The 15369-nt window shown below is 38.9% G+C and overlaps 1 protein-coding gene across 1 annotated transcript; it reads right to left on the bottom strand.

The window, feature by feature from the left end:
- Nucleotides 1-1964: 1964 nt before the first annotated feature.
- Nucleotides 1965-13628, bottom strand: akap8l (A kinase (PRKA) anchor protein 8-like). Its single transcript, XM_084714854.1, has 13 exons — nt 13483-13628; nt 11566-11604; nt 10822-11047; nt 7731-8334; nt 6700-6814; nt 6530-6579; nt 5581-5611; nt 5385-5490; nt 4956-5097; nt 4365-4470; nt 4148-4278; nt 3563-3658; nt 1965-2448 (listed from the first exon to the last, which is right to left on the bottom strand). Exons 1-13 carry the CDS (start codon nt 13505-13507, stop codon nt 1966-1968), a joined length of 2154 nt encoding a protein of 717 aa, XP_084570980.1. The 5' UTR covers nt 13508-13628; the 3' UTR covers nt 1965.
- Nucleotides 13629-15369: the final 1741 nt, after the last annotated feature.

Raw genomic sequence — 15369 nt, 5'->3', positions numbered from 1 at the left:
ATTTTATTGCATTATATCATATTAATTATGTATAACATTAATAATACAGAAATAAGCATTGATTAATAATTAAGCCTTAGTCGATAATGTCATATTTTCCAATTTGGTCTCACCTTACCTATATTTCAGCTTGACTAGATAATTGTAATATGGGTTAATATCAATTAGAAGTTAGGTAAAGATCGGTTTTCTATTGGTCCATTTAATTTTATGTATGTGGAATTTCCCCAAAAATTCTGAATAGTTGGATTAAAAGACATTAATTTTGGCCATTGAGTTATTTTCAAAATATATTAAATAGAGCTGCAATGATTAATTGATTATTAAATGATCAGAATAGTTAAAGATGAATCAATTAATGATTTTTAGTAATTTTTTGATTTAAAAAAAATGTCCAAATTCTCTGATGTCATCTTCTCAAATGGTTTTGGTTTTGGTTTCTTTACTCCACTATGACAGTAAACTAAAAACCTTTGAGTTTTGGACAAAACAAGACATTTTTTTTACATTTTATGGACCAAACCACTAATTGATTAATAAAGGATTAATCAAGATAAGAATTGATAGATTAATTTATAATGAAATAATCATTAGTTTCTGCCCTAATATTAAAATATGTACTGGGGTACAATAATTAGCTATAAGGCCTAATCATGCACAAATGTAGAAAGCGTTAAAGTAACAAAATACCTTTATTATTCTTGAATCTTTTCACTGTTTTACAGGATAAACTTGCATTTAACTTTACTGGATGCATCCTTCATCGTATTGATCGTGATGTATTTGAGGCAACAGCTAATATTCCTTCAAGGGAATCTGAAAAAGAAAAACGTGTCGATAGGTAGTGACATTAGCCATTTCAAAGTGAAATCATGTCAGCGTACAACGTTACACCCCTGTCTTGATATTTGTGTTTGGTTTGATGCCTTGTGGTCAAGGATGGTGCTAAATCCAAGGAAGCAGTCGTGAACACATATTTTATAGATAAAATCAGCAAATAGTGACAAAACTGTGAAACTGATTCATTCAACAAATTTATTTCTCAGACTGAAATGAAACTGTTGTTTGAACTTTCCTTACATTGACTTTAAACAAGCAAATGACATGTTAAAATCTTCAATATAAAACAGTGAAACACTGATTTAATCAACAAATTTATTTCTTACTCAGAGTGAAACAAGTTTGTTACATGACTGATATGAATTCTGAATATTCCACTTATTCTACAGACACGCCCTTCAGTTATCTCAGTCACCCTAGTCATAGAATAAAAAGCCCACCCTGTTGTGGATTTTACCAAAAGGTTGGAAAATCATCCATTCACTATCATCAATACTGCCGATGGACAGAATACTATGGCATTAAGTAAGTCTTGACAAGGAAGAAAGTACACAATATCTCTCACCTTTACAATACTCATGATTTCTTAATCAATTCTGATCAAAATCTAAATCAAGAATACTTTAAACAAAAGGCACAAGAAAAAAAATATCAAAGGGAATAGTTTGGGAAATACATATATTTACTGTCTAAAAGAGAAGACTGGTACAACTCTTGTGTGTTAAATACGGAGCCGGAGCAGGGAGGTGATTAGCTTGGCATTAAGACTAGAAACAGTGGGAAACCACTAGCCTGGCTCTCCAAAGTCCAGAAGTAAGTCTATCAACACCTCCAAAGACAGTTGGTAGGCATGCATGAGACAGTTATGTAGTTTTACTATTTACTGACACTCTTCTCATCTAAGAAAGACAATGTATTTCCCAAAAAGGTGGAACTATTCCTTTAACAAAAACAAAATATATATATATATATAAACTCAGTCATTCGACAGTGAAAAATGGTGGGAGCAGTTATGTCTATTCCTGAATATGCCTGACGATGAAACTGTGTGAAATGGGACTGTGGGGTTCACCGACTGGTCCGTACAGATGTTAATGATGAGAGGTCACACACGCGGTGTAAAAGTCATTCGCCACTCTTATCTTCTTCCTCCACCTCTGCTGCCTCTACTCCTTCCTCCTCCTCCAGCTCACCCTGTAATCCCTCTTCTCCAATCTCATCGTGCACCACATATCCTTCCTCCTCCTCCTCCTCCTCTCCAACTTCAAAACCTTCCTCCTCTTCCTGGTTCCCCAGCTCCTCCTCTCCCTCCATTCCTTGCTCCTCCTCCATCTTTTCCTCCTCCTCCTCCTCCTCCTCCTCCCCCTCCCCCTCCCCCTCCCCTTCCCCTCCCTCTTCCGTTGCTGCTGCTGCTGCTGCTGCTGCTGCTGGTTCACCCTCATCCGCCTCTTGGCCTGTCTCTTCTTCGGTCACCGGCGTGTCCTTGACCGGTGTGGAATTTGTCTGGCCATCTGCGGCCTCATTGGTCATCTCCAGCTCAGACACGTCCATCACCATGGAGTCCTCTGGATCCTGGTCATCTTGGTTACCAGTGAACGGGTTTTCACCCTGACAATGAAAGAACATTTCTAAGTACATTTGTATGTCTAGGAATCCCTGCATTCATGATTAGTTTAACTGAAATCACAGAGATTTTAGTCTCTACGTAAGGATGTCTCAGAGACCGTTATTTGTACTGTTCCTTGCACAAAAGCTCATGTTTCACTCGTGGTTACAGAATCCATTAACAGACAATAAACAAATGGACCTGGCTTCATTTGTGCATTCATTGTATGTTCTGTATTTACTCTATTAGGAATGATGAGTGTGTGCATCTACCCATGACATTTGAAAACATGAGTTAGCAGAAAATGCCATATATTTATATATATTTAGTATAAGTAGTATACTGGATAGTTGTTACAAGTACTCTATTAAAGTATACAATAATAATAATAATAATAATAATAATAATAATAATACACTATATGGTTTAATAATCCTGAAATGAAGACAGTTGATATCGCCAGTTATAATAAATATCACAATCTTATGATCCATTTCTTTGATGAGTTACATCATCAAAAATGGAGGTGAAACCGATGTCTTTTAAATCATCTTCCCCCCCTTTTTTTTTTTTTTTTAAATTCGCTAAGACTCCAATGCCAGACAGCACGCTTGAGAGTTAATAAGAGAGCATACTTTGGTCTCGTCTTTTCACTGCAACGCTGCATTAAATTTTAGGGAATTATTACTTTCAAAGTAAGAGCTGCAGTAAGACTGTATTTCACACGGTGATGGTTATATTTAGTTTGCAGTGCCTAACCATGGAGGATCACAGACAAACTGCGTTCATTGCACCACCACTGCGCTGTATTCAGTTATATGGGTTAAATGAGACTTTGAAAAAGTTTGCACAAAGGTAACCAAATATATGAATAATGTATAAGACAAAGATTATTCGTGCCAATAAACTATAAATGGGAAAAAGTGCAATACAAAACTATGAAGTGATGTACACTGATTTCACTTACATTATGGTTAAAAAAATTCAATTACACTGTAACCCCAAACTTTTATCTGAATTTCTATTTACAAAGCAGCACTAGTAAATATAGCACAACTATTCATACTGTGCATTTTGGCTGCCAGCCCATGCTTTGGTACATGACACTGCACATACCTTGAGGTAGCTCTCCAACTTCTTTCCAATGAGTTTGTGGTTAAGAATGCTACGAGCAACTGACAGACTGGCCCTCTTAGACTGCTCCATCATACCCTTGAGAGAGAGAGAGAGAGTGAGAAGAGTCCCATGTAATGCACAAGACAGATTGCAAAACATCCAAGTCAGCATTGGCCATACATTTGAAATAGTGTTTGTTCTGGATAAGTCAGTATAGGAGTTGCAGGGGGTACACCCAAGCCAAACACCACTGCACAAAGAGTGTTAGACTGAAGAAAAACTGCGCTGGCATTTTTCAACCCAGTGTAAGTGATGTTATACTACACAAGTCCAGGTTCATTACAAATGTTAGTAAGGCCCATGAGCCACTGATTAACGCAGGGCTCAATGATTGCAGTTTAAATTCCAACTTGGGTAAGGGTTAGAAAAAATTAACTATTTTGATATCCAGGCCTGCAATAGGAGTTTTAAACAACATTTAAAAAAAGATAAACTGCCTCTAATTATTTTTGTTGTTTCTTCCAGGAAAACAAACAAACCAGTGGGTAAATTTAGTTTTCAATAGAGTATGAACCAATACCATACCTTCCTGTTGTAATTGTGGTCAGGAGATTTGATGTGTTTCTGTATCAAGTGGGGCTGCATGGGAATGAAAAGGTCACACGCTGCACAGTGGGCGGCTTCCACCTTCCTCATGAAGTGCTCCATACCGAGATCTACACAGACATGAGCAATATTAGCGATGAACAGTCAATTATCTTCCTCTCAATTCTTGCATATAACTGCTGCTGCTACTGCTTACCCCTGGTGAGGTCCTGTTCTTTGTACACTTGGCAGATGGCAGCACTGTGGTTTTCCAGTTGGCTGACCCTCTGCTCTGTCTTCTTGAACTTGTTCTGCAAATACTCCTATAAAAGCAAAACCAGAGAGTTCATATTACTTTACACTTCATGCAACTGATTTTTGGCTCTGGTGACCCTGATGCATGTTCAAAAATATCAACAAACATGAGCCACATATTCTACATGCACGAGCTGTTCAAAACCAGCAGTGTAGGCAGCACCAGTCTCCATTAATCTTATGAATTATAATGGATCACCAATTGTTTTCTTTTAGCAGGGCTTGGGTTCAAGAATAGAATAATAGAAACCTAATATATAAGCAAGTCAGTAATCTGGCAATAAAAACTACCTTATTTGAAAAGGTTGATATATCTGTTCAGACTGCACAATATTGAGAGGAGAAAAACACAGAGCGTCAAATACCATATGGCTGACAATACCATATGGCTGTTTTCCTGACTTGGAATTCAACTGATGAAACACAGGAATCCCTCATGCATCTATATGAGACCGCGAGTGTCAAAGTGTGATGTTTGACAAGTCTCAGTCACCTGTAGGAAGTCTGTAGTGGGCTTTGACAGTTGGCCTGAGAGGAACTTAAAGTGGTCCTTGTGGAAGCGACTCTCAAGGTGAGTTTCCATTTCCTCCTTGTAGAACGAACGGAACTTGCAAACAGAGCATGCAAACATCACCCTGAAAAAAAAAGAGGCCCGGTGGAAAAAAGGCACAGTGTGATGAAAAGTGGACAAAACACCGTCTGATTAGAAATAATCCAAATTACAACAAAAATTGTAATTTGTGATACTGAATTATATAAATAAAATTGACCTGACTGCAAAATGACAGGTCAGTAATTGCAACAAAGCAATGACGTGGTAATGTGCAGTTAAACAGGTGAAAACAAAGGCATTGAAGAGAGAAAAAGGAGGGTGAAGTCAATCTGAACCCAGGCGTGAGGGGTGTATAGCTTATCCTCTCACCTTTCCAGGAAGCCCCGCCTCTTTCTCATTTTGGGATGCTTGTCCTGACCTTGGCCCGGGGTCTGTTTGCCCTGTGGACTTTTCTTCTCCTCCTGTTTGGGTGAAGCTAAACACAAGCACCAGAGCAGGAGTTAGACATGCCAAGATTTTCACAGGATGTGATGTAGATCACCATAGCAACTGTAGACAATCTTACCTTTATCTCCATCTGCAGCAGGCTTTGTCTCCTGTGAAGGAAAGTAAACCATTACTTATTTTATTTAGAAAAGGGTGCAGAAGAAGTTACGTTTTTGATTTAGGTATAGTTTTTTTTTCAAATAGGTGATACTTTATCATGCTTTGTTTATTTACTAATTAACTGACTTAATTAACTATTAAGAATTTAACTGATTAAAAAGTGTATTACCCGCAATGTATGTTTTGCGTACCACTTCTCCAGATCTCATGGGTTCTCCCACAATTTGGTTCAGTCTGCCTTGTTAGTCTAGAAATGGCTGTGACTGCACGCCGTCTGACATTGTTTTGTTTGGCCAAGCCATTTGTGGAATGAGGACAGGTGTTCGAATAGTTGTTTCACATAACTAGTGTGCCACTAGAACTGATTACATAAAAATTAACAGAAAAAGATGTGCGTTTTGTATCTTATTAATGATTCGTTATTGACTGTTAATGTGTTCAGCTCTCAGCTAAGGAAAATGCACAAAATTTGTCATCATCTGCATCATGTATCTGCCATTAACCTGGGCTACAGTCAGAGTTAGCACCTGCCCCCCCCACTCTAAATTAAGTCATCGAGTCCCACAGAAATCTTTGCACAGGAATGTCCACTAATGGAAAAAGGCCCTTTTACAAAAAACACAGAACAGTGTGTTTACTTTACTCTTCTTTGTGAGTGCTTGGGTAAGTGAGTATTTTAAGCAACAAAACTGTTGCACTTATGAAATGTAATCCTTTTTTAATTTGCATTTCTGCTTAAATAATATTGATTAATTACACTTTAAGAGATGTTTTTCGTTAAAATCAAGTGGTTTATTCATGGGTGCTGATGAAGTACAATAAGGGCACATTTAAGACTTTCAAGGCCAATATTTGCAGATTAAAAAAAGAAAAACAGAGTTATAGCCAAACAAGCTCAATCTACTCACCGCAGCTGCAGTCTTTGATTCACCATCGTCACCATTTTTCTCTGGTTGCTCTATAGAAACAGAGCACATCAGCATGAGGCTGACAGACATAAGAATGTTGTCTACAAAGTAATGATATTTTTTTTTCTTAATTCATTTTGAGTAAATCAAGAATTTGTTTCAGAAAGTACCTTGAGTAGCTTCTGACCCTGTAGTCTCTGTCTTGTTCATCTTTGACTCTGGCTCATCCCCTGCAGTGGGCGTCTGCTTTCTCTTCTTCTGGATGTCACGCTGTGGTTTCACCTGCTACAGTCAACAAAATCAATTTAAGCTCACATGCACATGGTAAAAACATAAACAATACAACCAGAACTTAACACATCAATAAAATGTAGAGTTAAAGGACCAGTGTGTAGGATTTAGTGGCCTGTAGCTGTGACCTTGGAGACCGCAAATACCACGTCTCATTCTCCTCTTCTAAGCATGTAGGAGAACTGATGGTGGCCACGGAAGTCCCACAAAATGCAAAACGCTTTATCTATAGCCAGTGTTTGATTTGTCCCTTCTGGGCTACTGTAGAAACATGGCAGTTCAGCATGGCAGGGCTCATTCTAAGGTACACAAACATGATTTTTTATTTTCAGGTGATTATATGCTAATGAAAACTTATATTTATGAATGCTGTATTTCATTCCATTTGCGCCACATTTTGCCAATAAATCCCTGTAAATCTTACACACTGAACCTTTAATGCTTGTCAAAACCAACTATCAGACCTGTTATGTCCTCTTTCTCTGGGCATTTCCTTATCAATAGTTTTAGCCTTATTTTAAGACTACCCAGGATTAGGGCAAAAGCAGAAAAAAAAAAAGAAAAATCAAAATAAAATCCACAAAGTGAAACCACTCAACGTCCCCACAGGTAAACAAGACAAAGAACTGGGCAGGGAGAGTTGTCACTTGCCTTTACTATAGAAAAAAAGGGCAGTTCCATGAGGCATTTCTGACCACATTAAATAAGGGCTGGGCGGAGTTAGAGGGGCAAGTGATGTGTCGAATGTGTCAAGGATTATTTGTGACAAACTGCTTTACATGGCACATAGCAGGCACTAGCACTTTAGGCTGACTTGCCAGTTGGTTGAGAATACAGAAAGGAGGGAATCAGAAAGGGCTTAACTTTTGCCCAGTGTCTGAGGAGGTCTTATTTGGCTGGAGGTACTTACTTTGTTGAGGGGTCTCTTGCGGCCTCGCTGGCGGCCAGCCCGTGGGCCACCTCCAAAATGCCTCCCAGGAAAGTCGTGAGGCCCTTGAATGGAACCCTGATGGAAGCCCCCACTCTCAGGGTACATGCGGTTGGACAGGAGGGATGGGAGCTTGCCTCTACCACCTCCTGGAGAGTGGCCGCGGTGTGACTGGCCACCACTACCACTTCCCCGCCCACCTCCGCCTAATGGAGTGGGGTCAGACCTGCGGCTTCCAAACCCTCCTCCAGCTCCTCGACCCCCAGCACTTCCACCCCTTCTGGGGGAACGTCGGCCTGCTCCAGCCCATCCTCCACCTCCAGAGCCTCCTCCCTGGCCACTGCTGAAGGACTCCCTCATATTCTGTCGCATTTTAGCGACTCCATAGGAAGAGGAGGGGCTGTCAAAGCCTCCTCCTCCCCCTAGCCCAATTCCCCCTCCGAAGCCCGAGCCTCCTCGCTGACCCAACAGCATGTTGTCCCCACGGCCATCGCCATAACCATAGCTACTGCCGCCAGATCTGTAGAGATCTCGGGAGGAGGTGAGAGCGGAGGTGCGTGAGTCGAATGACTCGTACTGGTCATACCTGCAGGAGGGAGGGAAACGGTTGATAGAGAAGAGCAGAGAGCGGTGGAGGCAGGGAGGGCAGTCAGGTTTGGATTTCTCCACCTGCTTTTCCTTCTCCTCCATGGTCTCGCTTTCTCCATTTGTTTTTTCTTGTCACTCCCAGCTTTATTTAAGAAACCACATTAGATCAGAAATTGATGATCCAAAACAAGTTAACACTTCATTTGTGGTCTTTATAATACAGTTGTGATTTTTCTCTTATCGTTAAGTTAACAGAAACTCATCCAACCACATTCTCTGTTGGAGGACAAACTGTATCCTGCGGATTGGGGGAAATGCAGTTTCTTAGGCTGTGAAACCTTGAACAGACATGAGCATGGTCCGTCAGAACCAGTAATGTCTCAAGACAGGTAAAAGTAGTGAAATATCCTGGGAAGTGACTGGTTTATGGTAAATACTCAAGAAAGGGGGTGAAACATAAATTGGGCTTTTTTTTCTGTGAATGTTTTTGCAGATACAGCAGGCAGCCTTTGATTAACAGTTCTGCTTGAAAAGTAAAATCAAGCTAACACCTGTAAACTCATCTCTCTTGTGCAACCTAAAGCCAGAACACAGGGTTAGGTCACATGGAGGATGAGAGCAACAAAGTGTGTGAACAAATAAAAAACAAAGTCAAGACAAAGGCAATGTTGAAGGAGTGTTGGGTAAAGATGGACTGGCTTTATGTGCAAGGAGGTCAATGTGTTACAAATGGAAAAGTTGATCTACAACTGCACCTCCAACGAGTGGCCATGCATTTTCTAACGTCTAAGCTTTTGAGGAGTCACAACAACATTTTCTTCCCAGCAATCAGACAAACCAGAACATAGCAAACAGGGGAGGGGGGGCAATCAAAGCTTCCTCAGATGCTGAGGCATTCAAATGCAGCCTGTGAGCAACTTGCACTCTTTTCATCCCAACCAAGCATTGAGGCATACACATTTTCACCAAGGCCACTGGTGCTGCATCTAACGATTATTTCCGGTATCAATTAATCTGCTGATTATTTTCATGATTAATTGATTAATTGTTTAGACCATAAATGAAAAAAAAAATTGAGAAAAATACTCATCACAATTTTCCGAGAGCCCAAAGTTACATATTAAATTCCTTCTTTTGTCCAAACAACTGTCCAAAACCCAGACTCTTCATTTACTACTTTCTTAGATGACAAAAAGCAACACATCCTTACATTTAAAAAACCTGACTCGAACATTTTTTCTAGAAAAATAAGTAAAACAATTAATCAATAATCATGACAGTTTTCTGAATTTCTTTCAATCTATTAATCATCTAATCATTGCAGCTCTTGTGTAAAGTGTAAGTATAAATGTCATTGCAGACAAGGACAGCCCAATTTAGTCGGGCAACCTGACCAGTCTACAACAATAATGACTAAGTTTCCAATCACATTGGCATGGTCATTGTTTTTAATGGTTTGCATTTATTTTACAGAACTCCATTCTACTGATGAGCCCAAAGTGGGCAAAAATCTGTTTTACTTTTAAATTACCAATAGCATTAGAAGGCCTAAGCATCTTTTTGTACCACAGCAAAATGTGAATCAAGACATTTACTGAGATACTTTTTCAGGTGAATCTAAAAACAAGAAAATTTTAAAGTGGAAACGGACAACTTTTTAGCCCCTTAGTATTTCCCAGTGGTAATATTGTTGTGAGGTGTGGCAAAGACAGCAGACATCCAAATCTGTTTCCCTGTCGATATGTGTTCCCCCTTACCTTACTCTGCTACTTCAAACCATAACATAACCTTCAACTGCTGAGGGCACCTCTACAGGAAACACTATCTGACAGGGGAACACACTTTGATACAACACCGGATGGCTTTCCATTTCCTCAAAGTCAAGCTCTGTGAAGAGATAATTACCACTTTGGAAATCACTGAAGAGCTTAATTAAAATTGTCACAATTTTATATTGAATTTGGAAGCAGACACAAACTATTTATGGACGTACATAGCACAGTGATATTTGAGTGACGATGTTGCCTCGCAACAAAATGTGTTGCCATTGAGGTGGAGGAGGAGTAACATTGAAAGAAAACATGATAATATTTTTAGTCTTTTCTAGATTTCAGTTTTTATTTATTTAGTCTATAATGGAGAGAAAATCGTGCCTGGTGGCAGACAGATTTTTCATAATGAAAGCAGGGCTTATAGGGAACCAATCTAAACATGGATGGTATCATTCTCAAGCCATTACATAGTGAAATCAACATTTACTTCATAATGACACGTTAAAGCACAAAAGTTGTCCATTTCCACTTTAACTGGTTGGATAAAGTCCAGGCATGAGAGACAATGTTCTCAACCAACCACATGCCACATTAAGATGTTGAAAGACGCTGGTACTGGTAAGTTTACTACTCGCACTATCATGGGTGTGTGGTAGTTGTATCTGATTTATGAAGACAGTATGGAACAGAAAAAAGGAAAAAAAAGTTATTACCTGTCACCTCGAGACCCTTTCAGACCCCCCTCCAACTGAGTGAGCATGTCCAGGCGTTGGTTAATCTTGGCAATGACTGCATCTGCATGTGTGCCTGTGGATGAGAGCAGGGACGCCCCGGAGAGACCTCTCTTCATGTGGCCGCCGCCTCCTCCTCCTCCATAGCCCCCGAGCCCAGACATCGAATCCTTATAACCTCCCCCGTACATGTCAAAGCCACCGGAACCTAATGTAGTAAGGAATCAAAAGATTAATAGGACAACTATTGTCTGCCTGACTACACTAATAGTTCAGTGATGAAACCATTATTCATTTAATTAAAATCTGAATGAACAACAATTCAGATGCTGATACAGATAATAGAATTGATTTTATTTAATAGGTGTATGAAATGTTAGTCCACACATTTAGAAACGATGTAAATATTGAAACTAAATATGATTGTGTTTATGTGAGCTGAGAGAATTGAAAAGTGTCTGATTATCATATTCACAGTGTGTGTGTGTGCTTTTTTTGTCCGTTCAGATTAAGACTGTTTCACAGCAACTTATTTTAAATAGACCGAGGCAGTCATAACACAAACAGTGACAATACCAAAATCAGCATTAAGTTTACATTACTATATCTGATTTAGTCAATATCACCAAGATCTGGTTTAATTAAAACAAAAAATCTGCGTGGGCTGCAGCTCTGCAACAGAGAATAAAATGTAGGTGCCATGAGTGCATTTACTCAATTCCTCACCTCTGCTTCCTGAACCTCCACCTCCCCAACTGGAGTAACCTACAAAAGGGGAGAGAATACATCAGTATAGGCAAAATGAAAGTTAACAGCAGCTGATACTCAAACTTAAAGAGCCAAGACATTTAGGATGAGTAGTGAGAAGCAGCACTAAACTGGTCAGAACCGGTTCCTGACTGGTCAGTATCAAGTTACTTTTATGCTCAGTATCGCTATTCATGTAATGTTACATAATAGAGCTGCACAGTTATATCAAAATATGATCAAAATGGCAATATGGCCAAGCAAAACAAAGTATCAAACTTTAATATTTTGATGGCAGAGACTGAACTGCTTCAATAATATCAAGTATCGAAAACTGCCTTGTCATTCGAGACCAAATTTCAACATCTAAGGAGTCAATCTTATCTACGTCAGAGGGCTGTTAAGCATGCATCATGCTTTTTTTTTTTTAACCACCAGGTCTTTAAACAGCTTCTTCCTTTAAAATAGAATACCATAGAGTGAAATGTAATATTCTTTATGTTAAAATGGATTTGGTATAGAAAAAAGTATCATTCAAGAACCAGCACTGATGCAAAGGCCCCTGTAATAGCAACAGCACTGAACATGTTTGATTGATACCCAATTCTAATTACAACATCCAAAATACCGAAATGATTAAAAAAAAACACAGTGTGACAAAACAGTGTTATAATGAAGTACTGTCGTGCTGCAGGGATACCCTGGCCTACAAATCATTTCTGTATCAACAAATATAAACAGGATCCTTATCAGGAGCCTGAACAAGAGAAAATCTGTACCATGTATTGAAAGAATTTAAAAATTACTCAGTGACAAACTGTCACAGTGCCTGAGAACTTTAAGCTAGAGCAAGGACTAACTGATTATTAATCAAATATTAAAATTAATCACCAACTATTTCAATGATCAATTAATTGGTTTAATATTTTTTAAAGAAAAACCACCAATGTCTGTGATTTCAACTTCTTCAATTTGAGTGCTTTTTTTGTTTCCTTTCTAATCTACGACAGTAAATTGAATATATTAGAGTTGGGAGTAAAACAAGCATTTGAGGGCGTCATATTGCACTTGGGGAAACAAAGAAAGACATTTTTCGCGACTATCGATTAACCAAGAAAATAATCAATCATTGAACCGACTATGAAAATAATCGTTAGTTGCAGCCCTACTTTAAGCTTTCTCTTCAACATCAAGCCGGCTGGGTTTTCTTTAGGATTAAATTGTCATCAGACAATAAATCCGTTATCTTTCGGTTTTACAAGCTTCATTTATTGCAATGGGGAGATTCACAACTGTGTTTGTGGTGGTATTATTAAACCAACTTCAGTTTTGAATGCATTTCTGTTGAGGCGGCCATTTTATTAACTAACTTGTCCTTTAAAAGTTATTCTCACACTGACTCCATTTTAACAGAATTGATCAGCTAACTTTAGCAGAGCCTTTAACACGACCCACATCAACCGAAACAATGGGCCTCACAGCCATCTCTGTTAGCATAGTAGCAAATAAACAGTCTGGTAGCGAATTGGCTAACCTAAATTAGCTAGCTGCGTTTTGTTAATATTAGCTAACGGGCCCGGTATGCAGCTGACCATTTTTTTCATTCACTCTTAAGTTAGTTCTTGATGTAATTATTAATACAACACGGGTAACACTAGTACTATGCAGTTAATGTTAGCCTTCTTTGTTTCAGGCTAACAGTTATAGCCGGTGCTGGTTATTGTTGCTGGGAGCCTCGCTGCATCTGAACTAGCTAACAGCTAGCTAACGGCTAACGTTAACATTACTGCCGTGCGTTTCACGGTAACAAAGGACGAGGCAAACCGGAAAACTAATAACTAATAAAGTTAGTCATGCAAAGGTATCTGCGGTGCATAGCAGCTGGTGTATATTTACCAGAACCGTAGCCTCTGCTGTCCATGGTGTTTTAGTACACGGTGTTCTGACAATCCGACCGAAACATGCAGCGGTTACGCCTTCAGGCTGAGTATCGCTCTTTCAAACAAGCGAGGGCGAGATGGATCGACTGGGGCCGACAGACACGACAACAGTCACGTGATCATCCTTACGCCCTCCTCGCGTCACACAAATTACGACTCGTTGGAAATTTGCGTTAAAGACCTAGTATGCGACATTTTATAATAATAATAATAATAATAATAATAATAATAATAATAATAATAATAATAATAATAATAATAATGTTATTATTATTCATTTATATATATATAAATATATTGTTTTCCTGATGAAAGGAGATAAAAACACCAAGATGACCTGTTAAATTTATTTCCCATTCATAACGTTTTTCCCTATGTGTATACTGTTTACTGTATGTTTTCAACAACACACACGAAGATAACATGATGATGCTGAAATGGCAGTAAAAATGGTCAGAAATGTTAGTTTATGCAATTTTTTAAAAAACTCTTTCCAAGATTTATTTATAAGGCCTAATGTGAACTGGGTCACGATGGGTTGTCGTTTTGAAAAAGTGGGTCCCTAGAAAAAAAGTTTGGGAAGCACTGCTCTAAATGATCACGTATGACCCACCAGAAGTTTGTGGTGGTGTCTGTATCTGCTGAGACCCAGGGCAAAATCTTCAAGAAGACATTCTCATCCTAATACTTTATCCATGGTTCTGATTATGTGGCTGAAAAACTCGTCTCCTTTGCTTCAGCTGGAAACCCCAGTGTTTTCAGAGACAAGGTGACAGGCCTGGTTCTACAAAGGTGCAAAAGCATGCATTGCACCATTTATTTAATATTTCCTAAAAATGTAGCTCAGTGGGTGTTGTGATTATTTTACTCTGTCAAACAGTCACATCACTGGTCAAATAGCTCTGAAACAGTTGACTTGGTTACAGGTTAACGTGACGACAACAGCTCATCAAAAAAGAAAGCTGGACAGGAGACGCCCTGCTAACTGGTGACACACTGGAGCTGGGTGGTGCTATAGCCACATCACATATATTCATAGCCCTGGTTAAGCCCCTTCAAGAATTTCAGTATTCTTCTACATTTTAAAATAAAGAAATATGTAACACTTCATTACCAGCAATCTGATTTAATACCACCTGTGCACAGTTGATAGGCAGAGGGATAAATGTGCTTCTTGTTGTGGCTGCACTGTGGATATTATTCCTTTCATTTCTGACTTGATAGACATTTAATCTGAAATATTATCACCAACAGAGCTGTCTAATCATGCATATGGAACAAATAGCCTCTCTCTTGTTGTCAGGTTTGGACATATTCTGTTGTTATTACATTGCGGCTGCACGGGTGCTGTCCGGTGCTGAAGTCTTTCATCTTTTGCACATTAAACATGCTTTTGTCATTACTTTGAGGTCACTTCTATTAGGACTGCAGCTGATTTGTTGAATATTCTTTGTCCAGATTCAATGAAAAACTACATTTAGATTGAATGTGCTGTGTGCTGTATCTACCTTTATCAAAAAATGAGAATTTCCTTATAAAGTAATTCATGAAGATCCTGGAGCAGACCATGTCTTTGAATGGTGCGTTTATAAGCAATGCTGCATATTGTACCTTTAGGCATCCACTTTTTGCAGGTGTATTCATAAATATGTTTGTGTGTGTTACTTGTTTTCCCTTTCTTGTTAATGCGCTTGTTCATAATGCTGAAGATTAAGCTATTAGCCATGCATTGATGCATCAGTACAATCTAATGTAAACTATAATTAATAAGCCATATCTTCACAGGGGTCTTTTTTCTATAGAGGTACATTTAGGCTTGAAGCTAGTGTCCTGTAATACTTAC

This window comes from Lutjanus erythropterus, chromosome 3, assembly GCF_056507025.1.
Source record: "Lutjanus erythropterus isolate fLutEry1 chromosome 3, fLutEry1.hap2, whole genome shotgun sequence".
NCBI lineage: Eukaryota > Metazoa > Chordata > Actinopteri > Lutjaniformes > Lutjanidae > Lutjanus > Lutjanus erythropterus.
Note: the sequence above shows the minus strand (reverse complement) of the source record. Positions and strands in the feature narration are given on the sequence as shown.

Coding starts and splice junctions, on each gene's coding strand:
- akap8l (XM_084714854.1), bottom strand. CDS start 13,507: ATGGACAGCAGAGGCTACGGTTCTG. Junction 6,815..7,730: donor GCAAGAGACCCCTCAACAAA/GTAAGTACCTCC, acceptor TGTTGACTGTAG/CAGGTGAAACCACAGCGTGA. Junction 5,098..5,384: donor AGGCGGGGCTTCCTGGAAAG/GTGAGAGGATAA, acceptor TTTTTTTTTCAG/GGTGATGTTTGCATGCTCTG.